The 26,922-nt window shown below is 34.8% G+C and overlaps 2 protein-coding genes across 2 annotated transcripts; both read right to left on the bottom strand.

Moving 5' to 3' along the window:
* Nucleotides 1-1,612: 1,612 nt before the first annotated feature.
* On the bottom strand, nt 1,613-9,352 carry LOC147389206 (plasma membrane ATPase-like). The gene is made up of 14 exons (XM_086418780.1): nt 8,727-9,352; nt 7,604-7,723; nt 7,381-7,479; nt 7,154-7,291; nt 6,744-7,058; nt 5,709-6,035; nt 5,498-5,617; nt 5,054-5,176; nt 4,567-4,981; nt 3,143-3,657; nt 2,879-3,052; nt 2,585-2,767; nt 2,306-2,487; nt 1,613-2,029 (listed from the first exon to the last, which is right to left on the bottom strand). The coding sequence occupies exons 1-14, from the start codon at nt 8,781-8,783 to the stop codon at nt 1,933-1,935; spliced, it is 2,865 nt and encodes a 954-aa protein (XP_086274906.1). The 5' UTR covers nt 8,784-9,352; the 3' UTR covers nt 1,613-1,932.
* A 4,503-nt stretch (nt 9,353-13,855) lies between these two features.
* Nucleotides 13,856-22,112, bottom strand: LOC147389205 (putative homogentisate phytyltransferase 1, chloroplastic). Its single transcript, XM_086418606.1, has 13 exons — nt 21,842-22,112; nt 21,629-21,673; nt 17,459-17,754; nt 17,272-17,355; nt 17,117-17,191; nt 16,952-17,035; nt 16,695-16,784; nt 16,446-16,547; nt 16,187-16,282; nt 15,274-15,345; nt 15,085-15,180; nt 14,890-14,994; nt 13,856-14,634 (listed from the first exon to the last, which is right to left on the bottom strand). The coding sequence occupies exons 1-13, from the start codon at nt 21,900-21,902 to the stop codon at nt 14,593-14,595; spliced, it is 1,248 nt and encodes a 415-aa protein (XP_086274732.1). The 5' UTR covers nt 21,903-22,112; the 3' UTR covers nt 13,856-14,592.
* Nucleotides 22,113-26,922: the final 4,810 nt, after the last annotated feature.

The following is a 26,922-nucleotide window of genomic DNA, read 5'->3' as shown; positions in this document are numbered from 1 at the left end:
AATGTCACATTGAAACTCTCGTCCATCCACAAAGAACCTCAACTACTTAGCATATCCTCGCCCCCCCTTTCTCTCTCCTATCCCTTCAGAGAGAGAGAGATGGGCCTTTCAAGTTGGCTATGCACCAACAACACAAAGAACATGCTAGTGAAGATAGTTCATCCAGGTGGTCATGTCGAACTCCATGATCGTCCCGTCCTAGCAGCTGAGATCATGCTTAGAAACCCTAGATGTTGCGTCACCCACCCTCATGTGTTCCAACAACCGTGGACCGTCATCCCACCTGATACCATGCTCATGCTAGGCCAGAAGTTTTACGTCGTACCCATTTCCACCATTAGGAAGCTTCAAAGAAACTCCCTCAAACAATCTCCTTCACCTCTACAAGGCGCTCGTCCTCATCAAGAAGAAGATGATGAAGGGACGATGTCGTCTTGTTGCATGTTTATGAACCAAGACACGCCAAACTCGTCGTATAAATGTTTGAAACAATCTGATGATGACGGTGACAAACAAAAGTGTCTCTCAGATGGTAATTGCGCCATGTGCTTACTTATAAGTGGAGACAAGGGTAAGGACGATGGCGAGGATGATTCAAAGGTCGATGCAGGATCTACTAATACAGGTGAAACCTCTGAAAGAAGAGAACCCAATAGGGAAAGAAGCAAAGATAATGTTGGGAAGGGAAAGAAAGAGTCTTCCAAGAGGCACTCATTCACTAGTTATCAACCTTGCTTGGAGAGCATTAATGAAGAATAAATTGATTTGTATCATATTTTGTTAATTGCTACTGTTTTTACTAACTTACCAAGCCCATATGAGGGAGGAACATGTGTCAAGTGTGTAAAAGCTGAGGTATTTATTAACCAGTGAACTTGCAATGAGATTGTAGAAGATTAGGGGTTAAAAGTGATGATAACAATCAAAATAAAATGCAAATTGAAGGTAAAGAGAGTGCGTCACAAAATTTGTGTGGTTCGTACAAAAGAATATCTACAAAAGATTAGAATATCTCACTCTCACTTCTTCTCAATACAACTGCAATCTCCCTCAAAGAAATCCTAAAACATTTTGGCTTTAAAATCATTAATTAATTCAATAGATGAAATTTCCCCTAGGGCAAAAGTTATGTAGATGCAAATGACAGAACACAAGGCATATAAATCTTGACGATTTCAATATTTTGATTTTTCGAGCTCAACATTAGTTAGGTCTTCTTGAAATACCTAAAATGTGTCTATTGTAGTGGCAAACCAGATATTCAGATCAAATGTTACAACTAAATCTTGAAAATTTTGAGTATGGCGTTCTCTGTTCACGATTTGTTGTTACAAATCTTTGAAATAGATCAAACACTCTCACAGGCTGCAAAGAACGTGACTTTCCATAGAAGACTGCAAGATTTTGGACATAGTATAATGGAGGAGTATGATTTGTTTAGCCAACTCCAAATCTTTGGAATGAGGCTTTGTTGTTGTTGTAACAGAAGAAATGAGAGAAATGATGATTTTTGAGCCGAATTTAGAGCTTCCAACATTCTTTATTAGAAGATGATTCGAACAAAATCTCTAGAAAACTCAGGTAATTAAGACTCAATCGTCAATGCATCCAATTACGGGTGAGAATTTTTAAGAGCCAAGAAAACAAAAGGTACAGTTGTCAAGGACAAAATTAAAATATTACTTCATATTAAGAAGTTGCTTTCCAACTTACAGCCAAAATATCACTTGTTTCCTTACCTACACATCATCTTCAGCTGAGAAGTTAATTTCTAATTATTCCTGGAAACACTTCAAGTCCTGCATTTTTTTTAAAAAAAAGCAAGAAAAAAAGGATAGCTTCCCCTTCTCTATTCTCCCCCAAACTTTCCCTTTAGCTACTTTGCTACCTTCTTATATTTACCCATCTCTCTCTCTCTCTCTATTGTCCTCCTTAGACCGTGTAGTGCTGTTGGATGGTTTCGATGTCCAGTCCCTTCAGCTTCACCACCGATTCAACATGCCCCTTCAATGTGTGAAGCTCTCTTAGCCTGAAAGAAAGAAAAAAGAAAGGTGGTTTCACACAACTAAAATATAAATAATTTGATTAAACCGATATACTATTTGGATGTTAGCAACCTCCAAAACCATTGTCTTTGTTGTAAAAGGGTTTTAATGTTATTATAATATGACGAAAACCCTTGCCTTTCATCTGTAAAAGATAAAAATAAGTTGTTTTTAAAGGACATTTTTGGAAAACAAGATTTTGGAAGTCATTATCATCTCATGCTTGGGTTTGATGCATCCCCTTGATTAATTTATATCACCTTGCGACTTCGGCACGCCTCTTGGCTTGCTCGGCAATTTCAGACAACTCTCGGTAACCATTATTGTCATCGAAGAGCGATGATGACTCTGGAGATTGGAGACCATGCAGAGTACGTTGAGCCAGTGCCCACTGTGCCTCCCTCTCTCCCCTCCCATAATCCTTCTTGGTTGTGAAAGCAGTCTGAATAACAGTAATAATAATAACAATCAATTAATTATTACAAAAACACGGCAAGAAAATAACTTAAATACCCTGGGTAGTTGACTTGATTACATACCTTGTTCTCAAGCAGATTGTCCCAGGCCTTGCCACTCAAAGAATACCGGATAATGAACTTGATAACATCGAGAGGGAAGTAGAAGACAATGCTGTAGATCCATACCACCCCTGCCCATCCCCACCCAATGCCCTTCATCTTCGCAAACTCCCAATTCGCATACACCGCAATAAATGTAGCCACCTTGATTTTTATTTAGTTATCAGAGATTAAACCATATTAGTTGAATTACAATACAATAGACTGCATTAAAGATTGACACTATAGATAAGACAACCACAGATGATAACTCACCAGCTGAGCAGCCAAGAAAGCTCCGACGAGCAACAGACCAGGGCGTTCAATGAAGGACCAACTACGTGACCGGGTGACAAAGATGAGAGCCTGACTCACTATGCTTACTTGAAGGTAGATAGCTGCGGTGAGCTCATCGTTGCTGTATCTGATTGATCTCACACCAAAGTGATCCTGTCAAGTAGAATGGTTGATTAAGTTGATTGAATTTATTAAAACTAGATTATGCGTTAATGACTGATTAAGTTGATTGAATTCTCTTACAGAGAAGAAGTCAGTTTTATAGGAGACCCAGAAGAAGAGAACGGTCATGAGGGCAAGGTAGGTGCCGAGGACAATGCCAGTACAAAAAATCTCCTTAAGTTTCCATGAGTCGGGCAATGGGGATGGCTTAACCCTGTCCTTGGAAATGGTCATGATGGTTCCATCATTGAGGATGGCAATGATCAATACCATAAAGGGTGAGAAATCAAATTCCCAGATTAGAGCAATAAGCATAAAACCTAATACAATCCGAATGGTGATCGAGACTGCATAGATGGTGTAGTTCTTCATTCTCTGGAAGATAGCCCTGCTTGTCAACACAGCGCTCACAATTACACTGAGACCCGGCTCTGTCAACACAATGTCTGATGCACCACGGGCCGCATCGGTTGCATCCGCCACTGCAATACCAATGTCGGCCTTCTTCAGTGCTGGGGCATCGTTCACACCATCCCCTGTCATGCCACATATGTGTTTTCTCTCTTGCAGCTTCTTGACAATCTCGTACTTGTGCTCTGAAAGCCCAGCCATTGTATCATTAGGTACCTTCGTATTAGTGGCTTAAATACATAACCGACAATAATCACACAAACTATGGGCTCATTTGAGGCTTGTTTTCAATGATTGGAATCACTTGTACAATAATCACAATTGTGAAATTGGCATTTTGGTAACAGTGTTCAGGTAGTACTTTTAGGAGTCTAGAAGTTTTTCCATAAGTTGTTGTTGTTCGGTAAAAAAATGTCTTAGTTTTTGGGGACTGAAAAGGCAAATACTTCACACTAGTAAGTATCTGTTAGGTCCCATTATCAAGAAAACACAAAAATAAAACAAATTGTTGTAGACCTTAGGCCCATTACAGTTAAAAGTGGGGCAATTTGGTAAAACCCAAATAGGCTGGGTTGTTACCATTGGAGATGATGTTGGTGTCACCGAGAGATATAGAAGAAAATGGGAATGAGAAACCCTTAATAAACTTGGTTGTTACCATTTGAGAATAGATAAAAAAAAAATACAAAAGGGCATTTTGATAAATGTCATAAAAATGGGGAAATAGATATATTATTGGTGTCGCTGAGAGAATGTAACCATTGGGGATGGTGGAGGAAATAAAATTCAAATGGGGAATTTTGATAAATATCATAAAAATGGGGATAAACATGCATTAATTATGCTCGTTCAACATCCTATTCAGCTTCTTACAAAAGTGAGAAGCATGGAGCGGGTTTGGGATGCTTGTGCTTCTCGCTTGTTTTTGGCTTCGGGCTTTTGCAAGTGGTTGGAAGCCAGGTGTCCACCAACCAATTTTTTATGCCAAAAGGTCTAGAAGTTGGAATTTGGAACCCCTCCCCAAACGTGCCAACATTACCTAACAAAATAACAAGCAAGATAGGTGGACCTCTTTAGTTTAATAATTTAGTTACCAGGGAAGACACCAGCAAATCCGTCTGCCTTTTCAATGAGCTCGTCAATGGGAATTGAGGCAATGGACTCATCCTTGCTTTCGCCAAGGAGTGAAGAGGAAGGATACATGTTGGTTCCCATACCAAGACGACGACCTGTCTCCTTGCCAATCGCAAGCTGGTCTCCAGTGATCATCTTAACATTGACACCAAGGTTAAGAGCACGCCGAATGGTCTCTGAGCTATCATGCCTTGGAGGGTCAAATAGAGGCAATAGACCCACGAACTGCCACGGTGTTCCAGCGCTCTCCTTGGTCTTTTCTGGGACTGTTTGTTGGGCAACACCAAGAGAACGAAGACCCCGGTCTGCAAACTTGTCAATGATGGCATGGGCTTTTTTCTTGACATCGCTGGTAAGATTGCAAAGCTCAATTATCTGAAGATACACATAATACATACATTAGTTGGATATAAGAATGAGCATGAAGAGAGAAAGAGAGGGAGGGACCTGCTCTGGCGCACCCTTGCTGGCTCGGTGCCAATTGCCATCTGTATCATAGTAGGTGATGGCTGTCCGCTTTTCTACGGGATTGAAGGGTAGGAAATGTACTTCAGTGATCCCTGCTCGTGCCTGAAATAAAGAAGGCAGAAACAGTTTAAAAATCAGGAAGAGAAATATGGCATAATTTTAAATTTTATATCTGTATGATATCTCTTGATGATTAGTTAACGGAAAATCCAGTCTCAAACTACATTAAGATTTCTGTTATTTGGTGTGGGATGTACAACATCCTTAATTGGTGTGCTAAAAGAAAATTTGGCATGGAAACATAAGACCTTGTAAAAAAGTCAAAACACATTCTAATTTAATTCTTCCTTACAGTAGAGGTAAAATAGGTATTCTAGTACTTATAAATTTATACCACTTTTATTCCAATCTGTAATTCTGTACCTCCTTAGGGTCAGCCAACATGCCAACGATTGATGCATCAATGGCATCTTGATTCTCGATCCTGGAAGCTCTAGCAGCCATCAAAACCACGGTGTCGTTGTCCATGTCCTTCACAAATACCTGCACAATTACAACAAAGATTATGCCTATGATTAGCAATCATAAGTTGTTGATCAATATTACCATTTAGTTTATTAGTTAAATGCCCTACCTCGATCATGGTCTTATCAACAGTGAGTTTGTTAAGGGTCAAGGTCCCAGTCTTGTCACTGCAAAGAACATCCATCCCTGCCATCTCTTCTATGGCGGTCATACGCTTGGTGATGGCTCCTTGCTCCGACAATCGGTGGGAGCCAATAGCCATGGTTACCGACAACACTGTCGGCATGGCTATGGGAATCCCTCCAATCAAAAGCACCAAGAGATTATCAATCCCATCTCTGTACTTGCGGTGCTGGATTGGGTACATCACAACTATCTCCACTATCATCCCTAGTGCGATTGAGCATATACAAAAGTTACCAATGGCTGTCAACACCTGATTAACCAAAAACCAAACCCCCAAGGAAAATCAGTCTACATCATGATAGATACATGTTAGCAAACATTGAAGAAACAGTGGTGATAACTGTGAACTTGAAACCTTAAATCAAACCATTAGGGCAATAAAAATAAAATAACGAGTACACAAAACAAAGCAAGATTTATGTCATTTGGTGCTGCCTACCTCCATGATGAGATGAAAGCAATTTCTAAAAATCTACCTCTCTCAGACCTCCCAAAACTGAAAACTGTAATTTCCCTATACTATTTCACTGTTTCTTCATCCTAAAAGTAGTTACAATTACATATATACTAAAAGCCCAAAATAACAAAATTGCTAGAATAACCCCTAATATGAGTATGAATCGTGATACTCTGTCTCGAACAAATGTACTCGGTCTGTGTGCAGCTGACATTGCAAGTGCACAGAACCATAGATCTTTTTTTTCTTCAGGATACACAAGGAAAAAGATCTACGGTTCTGTGCACTTGCCACGTCAACTGCGTACAGACTGTGTAAGTTTTAGCGAGTCATTTTATCATAGGTCTATGGGTATAAGTGTTCAAGACATCTATCAGAATAATTTTAATTATTAATTGGGTTATAAGTGCTAGAATAACCCCTAATATGGGTACAAGTGTTCAAAACATCTATTACAATAATTTTACTTATTAATTGGGTTATATAATTTCGGTTGATTACCTTTTGAAAGTGACCAACTTGGTTGGTATTGTCAACTAGGTGGGCAGCCTTGCCGAAGAAGGTGTGGACTCCAGTGGCGATGACAACTGCCTCAATTTCACCTTGCTTGCAAGTAGAACCAGAGAAGACCTCATCCCCTGGGTTCTTAGTGGCGGGAAGTGACTCACCAGTGAGAGCTGACTGATCGATCTTCAGTGGGTCACCCTCCAGTAAACGAGCATCTGCAGGGACGATGTCACCCAATTTAATGCTAATCACATCTCCGGGTACTAGAATCGCTGCATCTTGCTCAGCCCATCTTCCATCTCTGAGCACCTTCATTCACCAACACAAACAGTTACCCTAACTTGGCTCATGTTAGAGCATCACTTCAAGGTTTAATAACATGCATGGTTGAAAATTGTAAATACCTTAGTCTTGGGAGCAAGACCTGCCATTAAAGCCGCTGCTGCATTTCCCGCGTTGTTTTCTTCTATGAAACTGATAGTGGAATTGATGACAAGCAACACCACGATACCAATGAAATCTGGATAATCGGGAGGTTTGCCCTTTCGAAGGAAGAACCAACAGCATAGATGATCAGAGAGAGAGAGAGAGAGAGAAAGACAGAAAGAGAGAGAGAGAGAGAGAAGATTACCCCTCCATTTGCCAATGCTATGGCCATTAAAGCAGCAATTTCCATGACCCATGATAGAGGATTCCACATAAAGCCTAAGAACTTGAGAAGCTTGCTCTCCTGTTTCAGAATGAATATATTTTAAATATATGAGAATCTTTCAATAAGAAAAAAAAAATCTAAAAAATGGAGATCAAAATTACAAAAAATAAATTTAAAAAAAATAAATAAATATCATAACCACCTTTTTCTCCTCTAACTTGTTGGGACCAAAAATTTGGAGCCTCTGCTCCCCTTCCTCTGTTGTCAAACCCTCTTTTGTACATTTCAACAGCTCGAATACTTCCTCCACGGGGATCCGCTCCTACATTTGCTCATACATTTAAACCAAAAGAAAACTGATTTAGGCCAAGTTTTGCTTAAAGAACAAAAAACAAAATCCGGAGCTTTACAGATCAAAGATCAAAGAAGAAAACATTGAGATCCTTGCAGGATTAATCGTACTTCTTCTGATCAATAAAATCACACAATCTCTTCAAAGTAGTGAACCACGGTATAGAACAATTGCATACAATAATTCAAAATTCAACCAGCTTGGTCACTAAAACTACATACAGAAAATATAGCATTCTAAGGGAAGAAAAAAATATCATTTATCATGGGAACCCCTAGAATTATCAGACAAATCACCAAGATCATACAAATCACAGGATTGACTTAATCTTACCAAATTAACTACCCTCTAGTGATTAACTGATTCTTCTTTGGTGATTGATCTCACAAAACCTAAATCAAAATGCACTAAAAAGTTTAAAAAAAGAAAAAAAAAAAAAAAAAAGAAAAGAAGAAGAAAAGAGTACATATTTGAGGAATCATTGAGATCAAAAATCAATAAAAGAAACGATGAGATTCTTACACTATCCACACTTTCGTTCGTGATCTTTTCAGAACGATGAGATTATCTAGCTAGAGAACCGCATTGCAGAACAAATTCATACAAATAAGTGAAAATTTCAGCTTGATCCTTAACATTAAAAAATTAACAAAAGAAAACGATGAGATTCTTACAAGATTCACACTCTCGTTCTTGATTATCTAGCTAGAGAAACGCATTACAGAACAAAATTATACAAGAATTCAAAATTTAGCCAGTTTGATGATCACTAACACTAAGACTATCAAATAAAAACTAGATACGAAATATATAACATTGTAAGCTATTAAAAAAAAAATTCATAAATCACTCTAACGATTACAAAGAGAAACCCTAGAAACAACTTCAATCAAATCAAAATGCTTGATTTGCATTAAAATGGACGCATTTCAGGAGTCATTAATTAAGATCAAAGAAACAATAAGATTCTTACAAGATCCACATTCTCGTTCTTGATCTCTTCCAAACCGAATCCTGTGTTGCCAGCCATTTTTACAGAGAAATCAAATATCAAAGATCAAAGATTTAAGATCAAAACGTCTGTGTGAAATCGAAGCAGAAGTTCAAAATCTCAACTCGCTCACTGACTACTCCATTGTCTGTCACTCTCACAACTCACACTGAATCAGATTTCTTAGTTGCTCATAGAAGACGTACGGAAGCAAAGGATTTATAACCAACTCTCTATCTTCAAACGAACAAAAAACGACCGTACACGCAACTGTCCTACTTCCGAAAATTTCATTTGACCTGCTCACGTGTCATCTCTTACTTTTCGGGCGATTTGTTATTCCTTCTGGTTCGGAATCCCAGGTCCCTCGCTCCAAAATATTGTGAATTTCCTCCCTCATGAATCTATGGTATTTTATATGCCTCCCTAAATCTGAAGAAGACTTTAGTTTCGTCCTTGAGTCCCGACTCTCGATCTCCTGTAACCGACCCTTACTTGAGTATCCAATGTACTCCACATTCTGGGTCCACTTAAGTCATGAAGGCTTGTAGTATTAAAAGTGCTGATAATGTCACGTGTATTTGGGGGAACGCACGCTGACGTGGAAGCATGTAATTTTTTTTTTTTTTTTTTTTGTTAATTCTCCCCTACCCATGATGAAACAAAGAAATTTTCAAATCTAATCACTTTGTAACATTTAAAATTACGATCTGTTGAAATGGGGTTATAGAGGATAAAATTATGTGAACATAAAAATAAAAATAAAAACAAAAATAATTATTTTTCATCATTGAATTTTATTTTTAAATTTAAGTGTTCGGTAGCCGTCTGTTTTAAACACCTTGGATCAAACTCAAACAACAATTATTTTTATTTTTATTTTTATTAATATGAATATTTTCATGAAATCTAGATGGTTGTGTTGTTAAATTGTTAATATGATAATCAATGTAGGCCCAACGATCCTTTTTAAAATTTGAAATCTAAAAAAATAAATTTGTGAGTAGAGAACAGGCAAAAGAGAGAAATTTTCTCTTTTAAAAAAAAATAATAAGCGATGTGCTTTCACATCAACCTACGTCAGGCGCATGCACCAAAAGTCCATCAAATTATCAACATTCTAATATTAATTATTGAGTGCTGATAATTTGATGTATTTTTAGTACACGCACCGACGCGCCCTAATGTGGAAGCACATAACTTATTAAAAAAAAAAATAAAGAGAGAGTTTCTCTCTCTTGCCCATAGTGAAAAAAGAAAATTTCAAATCTTATCACCTTGTGACATTCAAAACCCGATGAATTCATAGGGTTGTAGAGGATAAAATTATATGAACTTAAAAAAAAAGTTATTTTTCACTGGTGAATGTTATTTTTAAAATTTGGGTGCTCGGTAATTGTCTATTTTAAACACATTGGATAAAGCTTGAAAACACAATTGTTTTAAAAAAAATTTGAATATAAATATTTTCATGAAATCTAGATGAATGGATTGTTAGATTGTCATTGTGATAATCAATGTAGCCCCAACGATCCTTTTTAAGATTTGAAATCTAAAAAAATAAATATGTGAGGAGAGAACTGGTAAACGAGAGAAACTCTCTTTTTTTTAAAATAAGTTATGGACTTCCACGTTAGTGTGTGTCAAGTGCATGCCCCAAAAGTATGTCAAATTATTAGCACTTTTAATTATTAATTGGAGAGTGTTGATTTTCTAACTCAACATGACAAAAAAACTCAAGCATGTGCAAGAACAATAGATTTTTCCTTCAAGATACACAACAACACATATTTATGGGGCTGTGCAATTGTATATTCCGAGAAAAAAAATTTGTAATTCTTGTACATGTCACGTCAATGAGTTTTTGAGTTAATCTGTTAGAGTTGAATTAGAAAATCATTACACTTAATTGAAAATATCATTTTTACAAATAAGAATCTCCTTTTCATGACTTCTTTTTCATAAATAGATTAAATTATCACTAGTACAGATGGTTTGTAAGAATAAAATTAGGATTTCATTGTTGTTTTAAATAGAACTTTAAATGATGACTTTTAGGATAGATAAGGATATATGTACATGGGTGTACATTTTACCCAAATCGAAAAATAAGACCGAACTTGGATTGAAACCGAAAAAACTTGGATCAAAACCAAAAAACCGAACCAAATCAAAACCAATATTCTTGGTTTGAGTTCGAATTCCACCCTTGAGAATCAGATCGAATTGAAACCCAAAACCTGGAACCAAATCTGATTTAAATAGATGAAGAACTTGAATTGAAACACCTCACTCACAAGTCACATCACAATTCACACACACATCTCTCTCTCTCTCTCTCTCTCTCTCTCTCTCTCTCTCTATACTCATACACAGCTACAAAGAGAGACAAGCCAAGTTTCCAATTTGAACTTGGAGAACATTGGGTTCTTTTGCAAGTTAGTAATCCCAATCTTCTCAAGTAACTTTCAACACTTGCCATTGAGCCGAGTGAGTAATGTCATGAACATACGTAGGGTTCTTCCGCAAGTGAGTAATCCCAATCCTTGGAAAAGTCATGTGAACCGATTTGGTTTCAATCCGAATCTCTAATTCAACGGGACCAAATTCAAAACCGATTTTGAACCCAAAAATCTCTGTTCAATTAGGTTTTGATTCCTCCAATCGAATATAACCAAGATCAACTCCGAAATTTTTGGTTCGATTTGGGATTTGCACCCGAATATACATGCCTAGATATGTAGGTATTTATGCATTTATAAAGTATATTTCTAGCCAAACCACAGTTAGAGGGGCCCATATAAATATTCTCCTCAATGGGCGAAGATGGATTAAATTAGGACTTCAAGGCCAATCTTTTTAAAGATTCTGTTAAGTCAATGTTTAAAGGAGAAAACTCAAAATATTTTAAAATTTAGGGAAGCATGTCAAATACTTCTTATTGTTGAGGGTGGAAGTAAAAAAAAAAAATAGAGTGGCACTATTGGCGTCAGGCTGGGTAAACCGTCGTCCTGAGGTCCATCCTAATTGAATGAATTAAAAGCAAAAAATGGTCCACCTGGTACAAGCGTACGACAGTATCATTTTAACTAAGGTTGTTATTTGTGGGTCCCACAAGTTATCATAGGTGTCTTAACTTACATTCGAATCCTCCTAACCTTTTGGAGATGTCAACATCATGAAAAGCATGTGGGATTATTTCCCACGTGCCTGACGCTGTTTTGAAATATTTCTACTCACGGACAGATTGGAGTTTCTGATTCAGTGTTCCGCGAGCTACCATTTCAAATGGTCCTGATATCTGCATCACGGCCAATCAAGAAATTATCAGGGATTTTGAGATATTAAAGAGTTTAATCTGAACTGTTTGTCCCTTAAAATTGAAAGTGTATGACTCGAAAGTCGAAACACACTGATAAGGATGATTGGTTAAAATTACAGACATTGAGGAGAGGAAAGGTTCTAATGAATTTTTTAGGGAATTTGTTTTTAAGAACAAATGAATTTTTTAAGAAAATAATCATTAGAATACCACAGTTTGATTGCACTCTTGTTAGAAATTCGGAATACGAAAAAATTCGATACACGAAAAATTTGAATTCTATTCGATTTTGGGTTACAAAAATTTGGTAAAAAATTCGATAAACAAAAAGTAAGTGTCATATGTTTTATAGATGTATTACCCGTCTCATTTCAAAAATTTGATAATATGATAATGATGGTGATAATGAGGGCATTGAGATATTGTTCCATTGGTTTATAAAAGAAGACCATAGTCAAGAGATAAATCATCAGTTTGACAAATTAAAAGGGTATATCAAATAAATGTAAAGGGGTATATCATTATTTTTTAAAAGATGTAAAGGACATTTATCACCTAAAAATATGGATTCCTCTAAAATTTTGAAGAATGATGGCTTTAAAGTCGAACTTTTGTTACACGTTATAACTTACAAGTTTACACTTTACAACATACAATGAATTATAGTAGTATTTATTTTCGATCAAATTTTATAAAAATTCGTAAAAGATGTAAAATTCATAAAAATGCATTTTTATTTTTTGTAATTTAAAATACATGAATTATTCATAATAATTCAATGATCCAAAGAATAATACTTTCATTAAAAAGAACGAAAAATTCATGAGTTTTTCAAGAATTATTTTCCTAGGTGCAATCCTAGGAAAATATCAAAGAGACTGGATTTTTAGCATAATTTTAAAACTTGTTGAGTCATTTCGAGTCTGACCAAATTCACAAGACTTGATTATATTATTAAAAAGATTAAAAAACTATTTATAAATTTAATATATTTTACTTAACTCATTCAAGTGGACTCTTGAGTTGATAACTTGAGTCAATTCCATCATAATAACATTAACATCTAGAAAAGTAATTTTCCTTTCTTTAATATAATGTTACAATCTGTAAGACTTCTCATCAAATCAAACACATTCTTAATTATTGGTAACCAATGGATTGTATATCAACACGATCAAAATGAGGATCCCAAGTTGCATGAGCAAGATGCCTAGTTATGGAAAAAACTTTGAAGTGCAAGCCGCTTCAAAATCTTGAAGAAACCCTCTCCAATAGATCACACATGGCATTTCCAAGGAGGTCATCCAAATTTTGGTGGAAATGGAGAGGTGTGAAATAAATTCAAAATGCCACGTGTCTTCTAACAAGGAGGGTTCCTTTGAAAGAAGGGTCATGTGATCGTGATTCAATTTTTTTTTGCCAACATGAATCAAATTTCCACTATCTGAAAATTGAAAATTTTGACAAAAAAATTCGACAGGCTTTGCCTACAAATTTTAGAAACCAAATTTCTACGGCCCATGGCTGTCAAAATTTTTATGTTCACCAATTCGATGGCTTCGAGCCATCAAATTTCTCTCGTCCTCCATTAATTTAACGGTTTCAAGTCCGTTGAAAAAAAAAATTGACAATGAAATTGCAACGCCTTGGTCCATCGAATTTTATGAAATTTGACGGCCTTGGGCCGTCAAATATAGGTTTTTTCACATTGTAGTCATTAAGTCCACAGAAAGATTAAATATAATCTAAATAATGATTAGTAAATTGGATTGGTAACGAAATATGGGTGCATCGCTTGGGGATTTTGTGGCTTTCATTTGTTCTCACTTCTTATGTGTGAATTAGATTTGATTAAAAAAATTGTGATTTACAAAATCATGGGCAAAAGATTGATTAATTTGCACGTTCTGAAAATTACCATATACTCCTTATCTTTCGAAAGATAATTTGACTGCCCCCTTCCCAATCAATAATAAAAAAACAATTTACCATAAACTTTGTAGAGCTTGAAGAGCTGGTTTTGAGTAGAAAAACCAAGGGTTTTATTTATTATTATTATTATAGGTTGAAGATGAGGGCATTTAAGGTCATTTTCATGAGTCTACAAGGAAAGACCATGGTGAAGAAGGAAAAATTGCTAGTTTTGAAACTTTTTTTCCCTTTACTTAGTAGGATAAATTTAGAGAATTATATTGCCACACCAACTTTTACTTAAATCACACTAATCATTTTGAAATAAAAAGATTGTTTACATGGATTGGTGTGTTACAAGTAAAAGTTGGTGTGCCAATGGCAGCTCTCTAAATTTATCTACTTGAAGTATACTTTTAAAACATGTTGGTCCAGAAATTTGCAATAAACTATGGGCTATTCAACCAACTCCTCACCTTGCACATCAAAATAAGAAAATTACTATCCCCAAGATTTCAAATAGAGATTTCCCTCCTTATACAAAACAAAACTTAAGTAGTAACTAGTAAGCTCCTCTCTCTCTCTCTAGGATTCCAAAAACTAAAACTGATCTTCTCAACGGACGAATGGGATAAGAAAGTACTCCACGTAGAATAGCTACACAAGAAATAAATTTTTTAGGACCATTAGCATAAAAAGTAAGAACAAGATCCAATTCATTGGTTAAGATTGAAGTACTAAAAGTTGTTAGTGTGCATTGACTCGAAAATTGCTGATGATCATTAATAAAAGTAGCCTTTGAGCATTTGCCCTATTTATTGTGCCTTTGTGTTTTGTGTTGCGCACATGCGTGTGTGTGTGTACAAGTCATCATCTACAACCAATGTAATAGTGTGTATGAAGATATTTTACCTTCCAAATAAACATGTAAAAAGATGTTACAGTTGCTTTATTTGTAAGATCAATAGATCGAGCACGAAGCCAAAGTATGCAAGCGAGCGTGCAATGGCTCAATACCTGCTCCCATCGAAACTTCAACATGAGATCCAAAGCATGTAAGAGTAAACTAATAATACATGTGAGACACATAGGAGATATGTTACATACAGTGACAAGCTTGTTGAATGTGTACGACGAACAAGCCCCTACCACGACAGCAGTACCATATGCCATCAACAACATATAAATGCAAAGCCAGAACACCTGTTTCGAGAGAAACCAAGTAGTGAGGCACATTTCAATTTTATCTAAAATATTTAAGAATAATGGAAGGCTGAGTGAAGATTTTTCACTCACTTTTTTTGGGCCTAGGCGGACCGTAAAGGATTGAATGCCAAAATCCCTATCCCCATCTAGGTCAGGAATATCCTGTTTAGGGATATCATAGATTAGAATAAATTACATACAAGATGTAGTAGATTAGTAAAAACCTGGATCAGCAGAATTGTATACTTCGTATTGATTTGCAGTATAATTTGGTTGGATTTGACTATGCGACCCGATGATTAAGTTATAGGAAAAAACATAAGCAACTTGGCTTAGAGTATATGCTCATACTGGCACAAATAATTCACATGGAGGGGGATTGGGTGCACACCGTTTGACCTGATTGCATGATCATGACATCTGGTTTATTGAAATTATTTTGAAAGGTAAAAAGTATGAGATTATTTACGAGAAAAAACTGCTAATTGTTGATGTATTCTTTTTGTTAAATGGATTGTAGACAAATAGGTGAGAGAAATGATGATAACAATCAACATGAAATGCAAATCAAAAGTAAAGAGAACACAACATATAATTTATATGATTTGGCAAGATAACCTATGTTGATAGGTGATGATGAGATCCTTTCACTGTTTCCATGAAATCAGGGTTACAATCACTTAATCTCACTTCCTTGCACAAAGAAAAAATTGCTCATAGAGGGGAAAATAGAGTTTAACCATTCTATAAACCAAATAGGTCTTTTTTTAAATGGTCTAATTATTGCATAAACCCACACAAGACGTGCAAGAAAGCAAGATTGAAATCAACTCGAGTTGATAACTTTAACCATTCTATCAACTAAATTGATCATTGTTTTTATGTTACAAGTTGTGCTAAACAGTTTTGGTAATAACACATCTAATTGTAAAAATATAACTTGAAATCAGTAAAAGCTATTTTTAACCATGCACCCTGTATTTTGTATGTCTAGGTATTATACCTTAAACAATGCGATGACAGCAGAGAAGAAGCACATGAAAGCTGTTGCAAAGACCATGGGCTTTGTAAATACTATTGGCTTCCCAAGTACATATTTCTGCAGTTTTAGCAACCAATATCATTATCATTAGCAACTAATTCACCAAATATTATCATAAAATCCTGAGTACATGGATGGTATTGGGTCATATATGATGAAACACCATGTGTCATGATCTTTTATGCACAATTTTACAAAAGTATGGAAAACTTGTAAATACCTGCATATGTGCAAAGAAAGCGAATTGGACAACAAGGGCCCTCACAGATATGATGGTTGTGGCAGCGAGTAACGCGTGCTTTTTCCATCTGAGGAATGGAAGCTAATAATGATGGAAAAAAAAAAAAAATAAGAACAAAGCAATAAACTACATTGAATGAAAATCGACCGATTTCTATGTAAAATTAAGTGAGAATCTTAACTCAATTAAAACATGAAGCTTACAAAGAAATGGGTATAAAGAACTTACGTCAATGGAATATGCACTTCCAAGCAGAAAGCTAATCAGAAGAGCACATAATAGTGGAGGAGATTGAAACATAAATCCCATAGCTAAGCTCTGTAAATCAAACAAAATGGATCAAAGATCAAATGTTTTGATAGTGTTTCCCATAAATTAGCTAAAGTTTCTTCGAAACAAAAGACAAGTAGCACATTTTGAATCATCCTCAAAGTTAGTCAAGGCTTCAAAAGACTTATTTCATGGATTTAAGATAATTAAATTACCATGAAGAAACAAATCGCTACTATTGCTGCCCCGGTTCTCATAGAAAAGTCTCGAGAAGCGAGCGGAAGATCTGGCTTGTTAACCTGAATAGATACTAAAAGAAATCATTAAAAAAGGAAAAAAACGAAGAAACTTGGAATTTTAGTGAACATCTTGAATCATACCTTATCGATTTCAACATCAAACAACTGATTCAGTCCCACCACATAGATGTTCATCAATATTGAAGGGATCAATGCCTGAAATAACAACGATGAAGTTAAAAGTTACCATTGTATGTTAAGCACAATTTTTTTCTCATTTCACTCCCTTCACTTACTTTTAGTAGACCGACCAAAAATGTTGGCGAGAGATCAGCTATTGTTTCTACTGGAAGAAGAGAAACTGATATTATTCCTACGACCTGATGAATCAAAAACGAGCAACTCATTCTGTCTCTCTAAAAAACTCAACCTATTCAATCTTATAGAATTCATGTTAAGAAATGTGTATAAATAGGAACTTACGGTGCCAATTACGGTATGAGGACGACTGAACCTGTAGAATGCATTTAATTTCTTCGAAAAATCAATCCATGTGGAATGATCACTCGGAATTTTCGCTACATTTCCATGCTCTAATGCAGAAGGAAAACATCTCCTAAATAATCTACGATTGTTGGAGAGTGGCTTCTTAATGTTTTCAAGATTACTTGTTGAAGCTAAGGATCTTTGAGAATGGCATTTGTTAGAAGGCTCAAAATGGGATTGGTTCAGAATAGCATATTTCGGATTCATTGGCACTTGAAATGGTATAGAAAAACCTACACAGATGCAAATATTGATACATCATCAAAGAGTAACTTGAAATATTCAGGTAATTGTGATAAACTTTGAACAAACCATAAAAAAAAAATTGTTTATCTACATAATAATGCCTCTGTTCTGATTGGAATGTTTGCCTATATCGGATAAATTTCAACAATACAGTAAAAAAATCAGAAAAGTTCATAAATATTTTGTGTCAGATTCACCAGGAACATGAACTTAATCTACTCAAATGCAAAGATTGATACATAATTCAAGAATGAACATCTACTGAGGCTGGCACGAAAACCTCTACCAACCCATTAAAAGCCTACTATTTACACTTAATATCACTATGTTCTATGTTTCGCATGTTTATAAGTGAAATTTAGGATGAACTACGAAACTCTTTTTAGTATAGGATTTTAGTACTACTGTTATATAGTCTCAAAATGTTCAGATTTTAAATCATCGATAGTTTTCTAAAGAAGTAGTAAAATCATGGAATTGTATGAGATTAAAAAAAAAAAAAATCCACAATATGATTTGATGCTGAAACATGAACGAGAATGAAGGTACCATACTGAAGATGATGCAACACAAAATAGGTGTCATTCTCTCTGTGTTTGTTTCCCTCGTGGAAGACACCATGGTTCTCGATGATGCGGATGGCACCGTGACTATCACAATATATGTGACTATCACATCTAAGAATGCATAAAGTGTCAAGGTGAACTAGGGAAGAAAAATGGAGATGCTATGAGTTGGTTGCTTAATGTATCAAACAATGCAAAGCACAACCGTAGCCGATATGAATTGGCTCACGACGCATATTACATTAATTAGAGATATCCATTAGCATGACAATGAGGTGAACAATGCCATCAACAAATTCTAATAGTGCGCCGTGTTAAGAGAGTTTTTCCAAGACTATTGTGCCAAAGCTACACGTTCACTAAATGGGAAGCTATAAACATTTCCATGATGAGTTGTGATAATCTGACTCCCCCATACTCTCCTGACGTGGCATGTGCAGTTGTGTATCTCGAGGAAATATATGGTTCTATGCACATGCCACGTCAGGAGAGTATGGGGGAGTATGTCAGAGGGGGGAGTCAAAAATCATTATTCTTCCGTGATATGACTATATATGCTTTCTCTTGGCCCAAAAATTTAGGTATTGTGTTACTCGCTCGGTGCAATGGCACCAATGGTCATCATCTTGGTTTAGGTGGAAGCTTGAAGCATTTTTTGAATCATCATGCCATATGAGCATTTTATAACACCAATTCACATATAACAATAACTTTGATAAAAGAAATGATAGAAGGTGTATTTTTTTTTTTTTTTTATAATAAATATTTAGTTTCCAAGAATTTTACGACCGAATAGTCGTGAATCTTGCAAGCTTGGAACCCTAGATCTAATCCAATCAGAATTGGATTGAACCCAGAACCGATCCAATAAAAATCAGATTGGACCCTTATAGGATCAAGTATTTGTTGGATGTTCCAATCTGATAACAGTAGTACAAGGTTTAGATCAAATCAAATCCAGTTTTAAATACAAAATATAAGTAAACTTCATATAGTTAGAAAAAAAATGTATAATTTAATTTACATAATTTCTCACATTTTATTGGATCGATACATAGTTGATCCAGAACCGATCCGATAGGTTTTCAAATCAGAACGAATCGTGTCCTCAATCTCCAAAGTTAACAGATTGGAATGGATCAACCTTTGTGTCAATCCAATCCTCTAGCAATCCCAATTAAACTGATACTACGGTCCAATTGGTCGATTCGGTTCATTTCCTAAAGGAATCGGAACTATTAAATTTTATCAATTTTGGTTCTTATCGGTTATGGTTCTCAAACTTATAGAATTAAAAATGAATCCATCAAAAAAATTCCTTAAGATGCTTTTGGTTCTAGTTTCACTTACCGATTTATATCGGTTTAGGTTTTCAATTGATTTGGGTCCAAGAGACCGATTCTAATTGGTTTCAATTTTGGTTCGGTTTCGGTTAAATGGGTAACCATTGACACCCTAAGACCCAGGCCCAGGTCAATCTATGATGGATCAACAGTCTGGCCCATTGACCATTCTAAAGCTCCAACAACTTTCTAGAATTTGAAGTTTTAGAACAAAACATTGGTCTGGGCCCCTAATACACACAAATTTGAAGAGTGCATGGATTATAAATTTGGGGAAATTCCAAAAAGTTAGACAAAATTAAAAATGATAAATTATTGTTTTCTGAATTAAAATATTTTGATTAAAGTTAAAAAAGAACTTACTTTATAAAACACTGAATTTTTCTTCTCATTTTAATGAAAATATTTTAATTCCAAAAATACTAGTTTATCATTTTTGGACTTAAAATGACTAATCTACTATTTTGATAATTTTTCAACTTTTTAATGGCATGTTTTGGTAAAGAGAGCTACTATTGCCACACCAACTTTTGTTAATGTCCCACCAATTCCCAAGTAAATCACCAAAGAATTGCAGAGTTGGTGTGCGTTAACAAAGTTGGTGTGGCAATATCAACTCTCTTTCGTAAAGGAGTCCGTAAATTTGTAGGTACTTTTATCTACAGTACCCTTGCGTATCCCTATACACAGTGGATCGGGCGTATCTAAGCTTTGCCCAATCTATAGACCATGGTCTTATCCAAGGATTAGTCTCGGGCACATGCAAGGCCCACACACCACACACCCAGGTAAAACCGCTTATCTGTAACTATCTTTCAATGGTGGAGAGTCCATCATGAAAAATAAGATCTAACAAATTAGATGTAATGATCGTGTGGTTTGGATTACATTTGAAAAAAAAATTAAAAAAACTTAATTTTAAGTATGATCAAAGAGTGTGTCTTCAAATATTTCAACAAACGGATTTTGATTTTCATACTACATGACACATTTTCAACCGTTAAAACAAACTACAAAGTAGGGGTGCACATGGTTCAGACTGGTTCAGATCGGTTCTTGATTCTCATACTTGTTATTTTCAATAGTAAAATTAAAATAGTTAAAACTTAAAACTAAGCAAAATAAATATTAAACAAATCATCATGCATAACATATAACACGCATAAACGAAACATCAACATACTTATTATTATTATTATATATATATATATATATATATATATATTATATATATATATATATATATATATATATATATATATATAAATTGGTTCAGTTCTATTACACTCTTAATCTGGAATCAAACCAAATCAATCAATTTTTTTATAATCCGTACCCAAATCAAACCATGCTTAATCCGAACCAAACCAATCCAAAAGACTTCTAATTGGTTCAGTTCTTGAATTTAGGTGATCTAATGTGCACCCCTGATACAGGGAGCTTGCAGAAAAAAAAAAAAAAAAAGTAAATTTGCTGGTTTTTTTCTCTCTGTGGGTGTTAAATTCAATTACGTAGAGACACGTGGCAGCAATGCAAATATTGGTTCTAACAGCCTGTGCCCACTCTGCATAAATGTAACCATCTATGAGTAAACTTTTAACTGTCAATCACTGGTACCTGTCTTGTGTGTTGGTTCACGTGTCACATTTATAACAAGGGAACTAATGACCTCGATAGGTGAACTTTAACCGTCCGATTTGAATATTTTCATCACGACCTCCTTAGAAGTAAAATACATCAAAGCTGATATATTGTTTCATCATGTATTGGACCGATCATTCACGGATTCAGTGGGCCCAACACAAAGCACCAACTACAAGTGACTATCAACAGCAAAGATTTTCTCTAAATTAAAGAAGGATTTTGTGAAACCGTGTCTTAAAAAATTATTAAAATTTTATTTCCATTTATTTTTGGAAAGTTAAAAAGAAATATTTGCTTAGAATACTTACCTCTTCTTTGCGTATTCAAAGATCTTATTCTCCGGATGAGTCCATCTGCAAAAAAAGAGTTTAAAAAAAAAAAAAAAATTTGATTTAAGCCATCAGAGATCGAGACCCAAATAATTCAGAACACACACACACACATTCCAGAGAAGAACCAACAAAAATGAAAAAAGAAAAAAAAAAAAAAAGAACCAAAACAAAACGACAATGAAAACATGCCTTGTTCTTGATGAGGGTATTTTTGGGAATAAAAAGAAGAACATGCGTTGCTCGAAACCATTCTCTCTCTCTCTCTGTGTCTCTGTCTCTCTGTGTCTCTGTCTCTCTCTTTCTGTCTCTGTCTCTTTCTTTCTTCTTCTTCTTATTTGCAGATGGGCACCCGCGTTGCTTGCATGATCGAGAAAGTATCTGCTTTAGAAATAGTGATTCTATTTCAGGAATTTTCTAGGGTCAAATATCGTTGGATACTTTACCTCCAACAAACTAATCAAATATTAGATGTGGGAAAATATTACAGATCATCTATCACCAGTTTCCTTAAAATACTTGTATTATGGAAACGCACATTAAAACTAGGGTTTATTCATGATTTTAAATTTTCATAATTATTTTAAAATTTTAAATAAATAATTTAATTTAATATAATATTTTAATCATTTAATTTAATATAAAGATTTTTTTGTTGTTGTAATTTTATTAAATATTAACTAACGTGGCTTTATAAATAAAATAATAAAAACTAAAATATTATCTTAACGTGGTCATACTTTATTGGCATAATCACAAAATAGTGTCAGTTAAATCAATAATTAATCAATTAATCACAAAATATGGTAATCATTTTATCTTTACTCTCCAAATTTTATTTTCTTCAACATTCAAATCTCAAGAACAAGTCTGAATTTTTAGGGAGGTTGAAGACGATGGATTTTGTTAATAAATCCAAGGTATCAAATTTATATTCCTTATATATTTTCCTATTTTTTGATAAAAAAAACGTCTTTAAATTATTTGAATTAATCGATCTGAAACCTCATTGAATAAATAGAAGGTTGTGGGTAGGAGTGTAGTTAGGTTTTTTGTTTTTCGTGAGGGCAATTTAAGAGTGGAAATTTTTTTGTAGGGGTTAATTAGGGTAAAAATAATTTACTCGGGCAATAGTGATAAATATTTTTATCCGTCACTGATTATCTATCGTAATAAGGCAAGTGTCCCCATTATAAATCCTCTCTTAATGGGATTAAAATTTTGTTTTTTATGAAAATAATCTCGATTATAATAAAATTAAATATAAAAGTGATGGGGGAGGAGGGGTTGTCTTTCAAAATTTAAACAAATGCCTTTGAATAGTATTGTCCCTTTTCATTGGTTGGTTGGTTTCAAATTGACCAACGACGTTGGAAACAAGAAGTTTCCGACGAGGCAATTGTTTTACTACGCCACGTGGCTGATATTTTTTACATGCACGAAAAGTATCTGACATTTGAATAAGGCAGACTGTCAACCCCATTGTTAAACTATATAAGCATCCAAAATATAGTACGAACCTCGGGATAACCGCTACACCATATCGATAGTCATTTTCCTTTGGTAGGCTAAGGATGTCTGTAAGTGAAGAGATAGAGAGAGTTCACCTAGCCTTACTAAGTTAGTAAGGATTTCCTCCTTACTAAGGGTCTTTGGCCTCATCTCTTGGTATCCAAAAATGTTATCCGATGCTTTAGCGTTGTAGAGGATGAAATTCTATGAATTTTAGAAAAATAAAATAAAATTATTCAAAAGAATTTTGATTTTTGGATCTTAGATTTTCGATGAAACTTAAAGGACTGTGGTGTTAGATATATAATGTGGTAATGCATTTGAGGAAAAAAAAAACTACCCTTATTAAGACTCAAAATTCCTATTAATAAGGAAAGGGTTTCACAAAGAGACATTGCCAACCCATTTAAGAGAGTTTTCATTATTGCACCAACTCTTACTAACAACACACCAAATGCATGTTAATTCATGGGTATTGTAAGGAAAAATTGATGTGATAATATAATCTCTCTTTTCAAAGCAAGAATAGATGATTTACGTGTGATAGAAATTCCAAAATATTATGGAAGCCCAACCCACCTCCTATTATTATTATTATTATTATTATTATTATTATTTGTTTTGAATAGGAAACCCGAGTATAGCTCGAAAAGAAAGTAATCATGATTGGTTCCTGGACTCTCTAGATCCTATGAGTGATGGATCATTCTTTTACAATGAAATCTGATAAGTAAGATTTTGAGTATAATTTTTTACCTAATCTTCTTCTCTCTTACCCCTAATTGTAGTCGCCAATGAGGTCAAATTGTAGGCAACCTTGTGTGTGTGTGTGTGTGTGTGTGTGTGTTTTTTTTTTATTTTTTAATTCCAAACATAAGATTCATCATCTATGTAAAATTTTGACAATCAATCAAAAATCTCTTTGAGCCAATATATAGTCTAATGTCCATGGATTAAGGCCAGCTTATTTAGTGCTTTACAAATTAGAGTTGAATCCAATTCAATATTTATTTTCAAGTATAGGCAAAAAAATTAATTTTGTACCTTTAATAAGCTCCCTCATTTTAGCAATATTATTTTTCGTTTCCCCTAAGAAAGAGTAGAAACCAATTAAGTACCCATAATCACATTTAATCACACCTCACTCCCATCTTAAGCCTAAGTTTCCAATACATGAACCAATGATGTTTATAACAATCTTCTGCTTTGATGAGTAATCATCAAATTCTTGATCAAAATGGAGACATCATTCAAAACAAGATGACCATAATAATAAAAAGTGGTGTTTCAGTTTCCACAATGAGTCAGATTCCTAAGCCGAGACCACTTTCATCCTTGATATATTTATTAAGGATGTAGTTAGTCCAAACATTATCCTCATTTTGAAGTCTCTAGCATGATTTGATCATGTTCGTTCTATGTTCATCCCTCGATCTTCATAGCCTTAAACCGTCATTTCCACCACTAGTTTTATAATTTAGTTCCAACTCTTCAAGTGAGTTCTTCCACTCCTTTCGTCCTCTCCCCCAAAGAATTTCGCAAAAATCTTTTCTTTCCCATGGGTAATAAATTTTGGAATAGGCAAAATAAATAATAAGTGTAAATACCCCAAATTGTGCAAGCCCACTTACAAAAGGGATTCTAGAAGCTTAATTAGGATGTAAAGCCCAATGCCAGATTAGAAAATTTCTAATCCTAACTCATGTTCAAAATAAAATCCATTAGTTTGGCTTGTGAATCTCCAAAGAACGACAACGATTTCCTATTCATTTTTCTTACCACTTGACAAACCCATGTCCAATGTAAAGAGTCCTAATCTAAGTCCACTCCCAAGATCGAAAGCCTAAAGCCCATGGACCTCAACATTTTTCCAAATGAGGACATTTGTCAGTCTATCATATCCCCTAATACACAAGGGAGCCTCTCATTGGCAGGTCAACTCTATTAAGAAATTATAAAATTTTCAATATTTCTGATCTATAACGAGGGATAAATAAAACCGCCTTAGTATTCTACTCTAGAAATCGTTTGTGTAAGGGTGTCAATGGATAGTCGAAAATTCGAATTCGAATTCAAAAAATTGGACATTATCCAAAAATTTTAGATATGGAATTCGAATTCGGATAGTTTTATATATTCAAATCCTTATCGGATACGGATTTGGATATTAGAATTTTGAATCCAATAATATCCGATTTAAAATAATATATGATATATATTATTTTATTTTATTAATTTTTTCTATAAATAATATAAAATATAATAAATTTTTTTAATAATGAAAAATCAATTGAATAAGAAAAATTATGTTTTTATTTTATTTTTTATTATATACAAATGGTTTAAATTCTAATTAGATATCATCTGATATCTGATAAGATAATTGAAATCAAATTTAGGTAGAGTTTTAGAATATTCATCGGATTTGAATTTGAATATCAGACAAAAATTTAAATTTAGATATTACTGTATCTAAACCGATAAGTATCCGTGAACAACCCTACGTTGGTGGGGTAGACCCGCGCAACACAATATGAGCTTCCCGCGATATCAATCGTGTGTAAAGTCCCTTTATAAGTTATATCCGCCGCTATAAAACCTAGGGGTGCAACTTGGTTCGGGTTAGAGCAAAATCAGAATCGAACCGACCAAGGTCGGTTCCATTATATAAGAACCAAAACTGAACCGATTTGATCTAGGACCGAACCAATCCAAACCGACCTTAATTCAGTTTGGTTTGGTTCGGTTCCATGGGTTTAAAAAAATACACAATTAATTAGTAAAATAATGGAAAATACCTTCGTTACCAATTGTAGATGGAGATAGCCAATTGAAAAAAGGGAAAAAATAATGGAAAAAATTCTACCTCTTTTACCCTAAATCGTAAATCACGGCTAGAAATCTCAAATTGGTTGACTCGATTGAACTAAACCGATTCAAAATAAGTAAAAAAATTAAAACTCGCTATTTAAAGAGTCAACTCACGAAGCAATCATCGTCGATGGTGAAAATATACTTCTTCTTCGAAATAAGAAATCCGAAGCTACGACAAGTTGAATCCTTAAAGGAGATGCAACTGGCTTTAGGTCCTAAGATCCGATTCACATCGTCTCGGTTGTACAACTCGTAAACAAACCTGTCAGGGATTCGGATCGTTCTGGTTGGATCTCCATCTTGAACGATGATCAGGTGGTACGGTTGGAAAAAAGGCCACCACTACTCCAAGAAGTCGAGGTTCTTGATGGTTGGAATGATGATGTCGAGTTCATCTGTCAGAGGAAGAGAGATTTGGCTTAAAGGTTGGGCCATGGTTGAGAGAGAGAGAGAGAGACGAAGAGGCAACCTGTTGGCCGTCGGAGTTGAGAGAGCTCGTAGCCGCTAGCCCTAGCCACACGTCCATAGTCGAGAGAGAGAGAGAGAGAGAGAGACCGCCTGCTGGAGTTGAGTGCAGCCAGTAGTCCGCAGCTGTGAGAAACACAGTAGTTCGGGTTTTTTAAATGAAAAAAAAAAACTTATATTATATTTAAAAAAATTAATGATTCAATTTTTGGTTGATTTGATTTTTTTATTAAGTTTGAATCGAAAATCGAATCGAACCTATCGGTTTTTCATTTTTTAAATAAAAATTCAAATCGTATTTAACAAAAATCGAACCAAACTAATCCAAAATACATGATTTGGTTCGATTCTCGATTTGAACCGAATTAAGTTGCACCCCTAATAAAACCTATTACATTTTTTTAAAACAAAAATTGGTCCGA

The sequence above is a fragment of the Akebia trifoliata genome, chromosome 12 (genome assembly GCF_017979445.1).
Source record: "Akebia trifoliata isolate Shusen 1 chromosome 12, ASM1797944v1, whole genome shotgun sequence".
Taxonomy (NCBI): domain Eukaryota; kingdom Viridiplantae; phylum Streptophyta; class Magnoliopsida; order Ranunculales; family Lardizabalaceae; genus Akebia; species Akebia trifoliata.
Note: the sequence above shows the minus strand (reverse complement) of the source record. Positions and strands in the feature narration are given on the sequence as shown.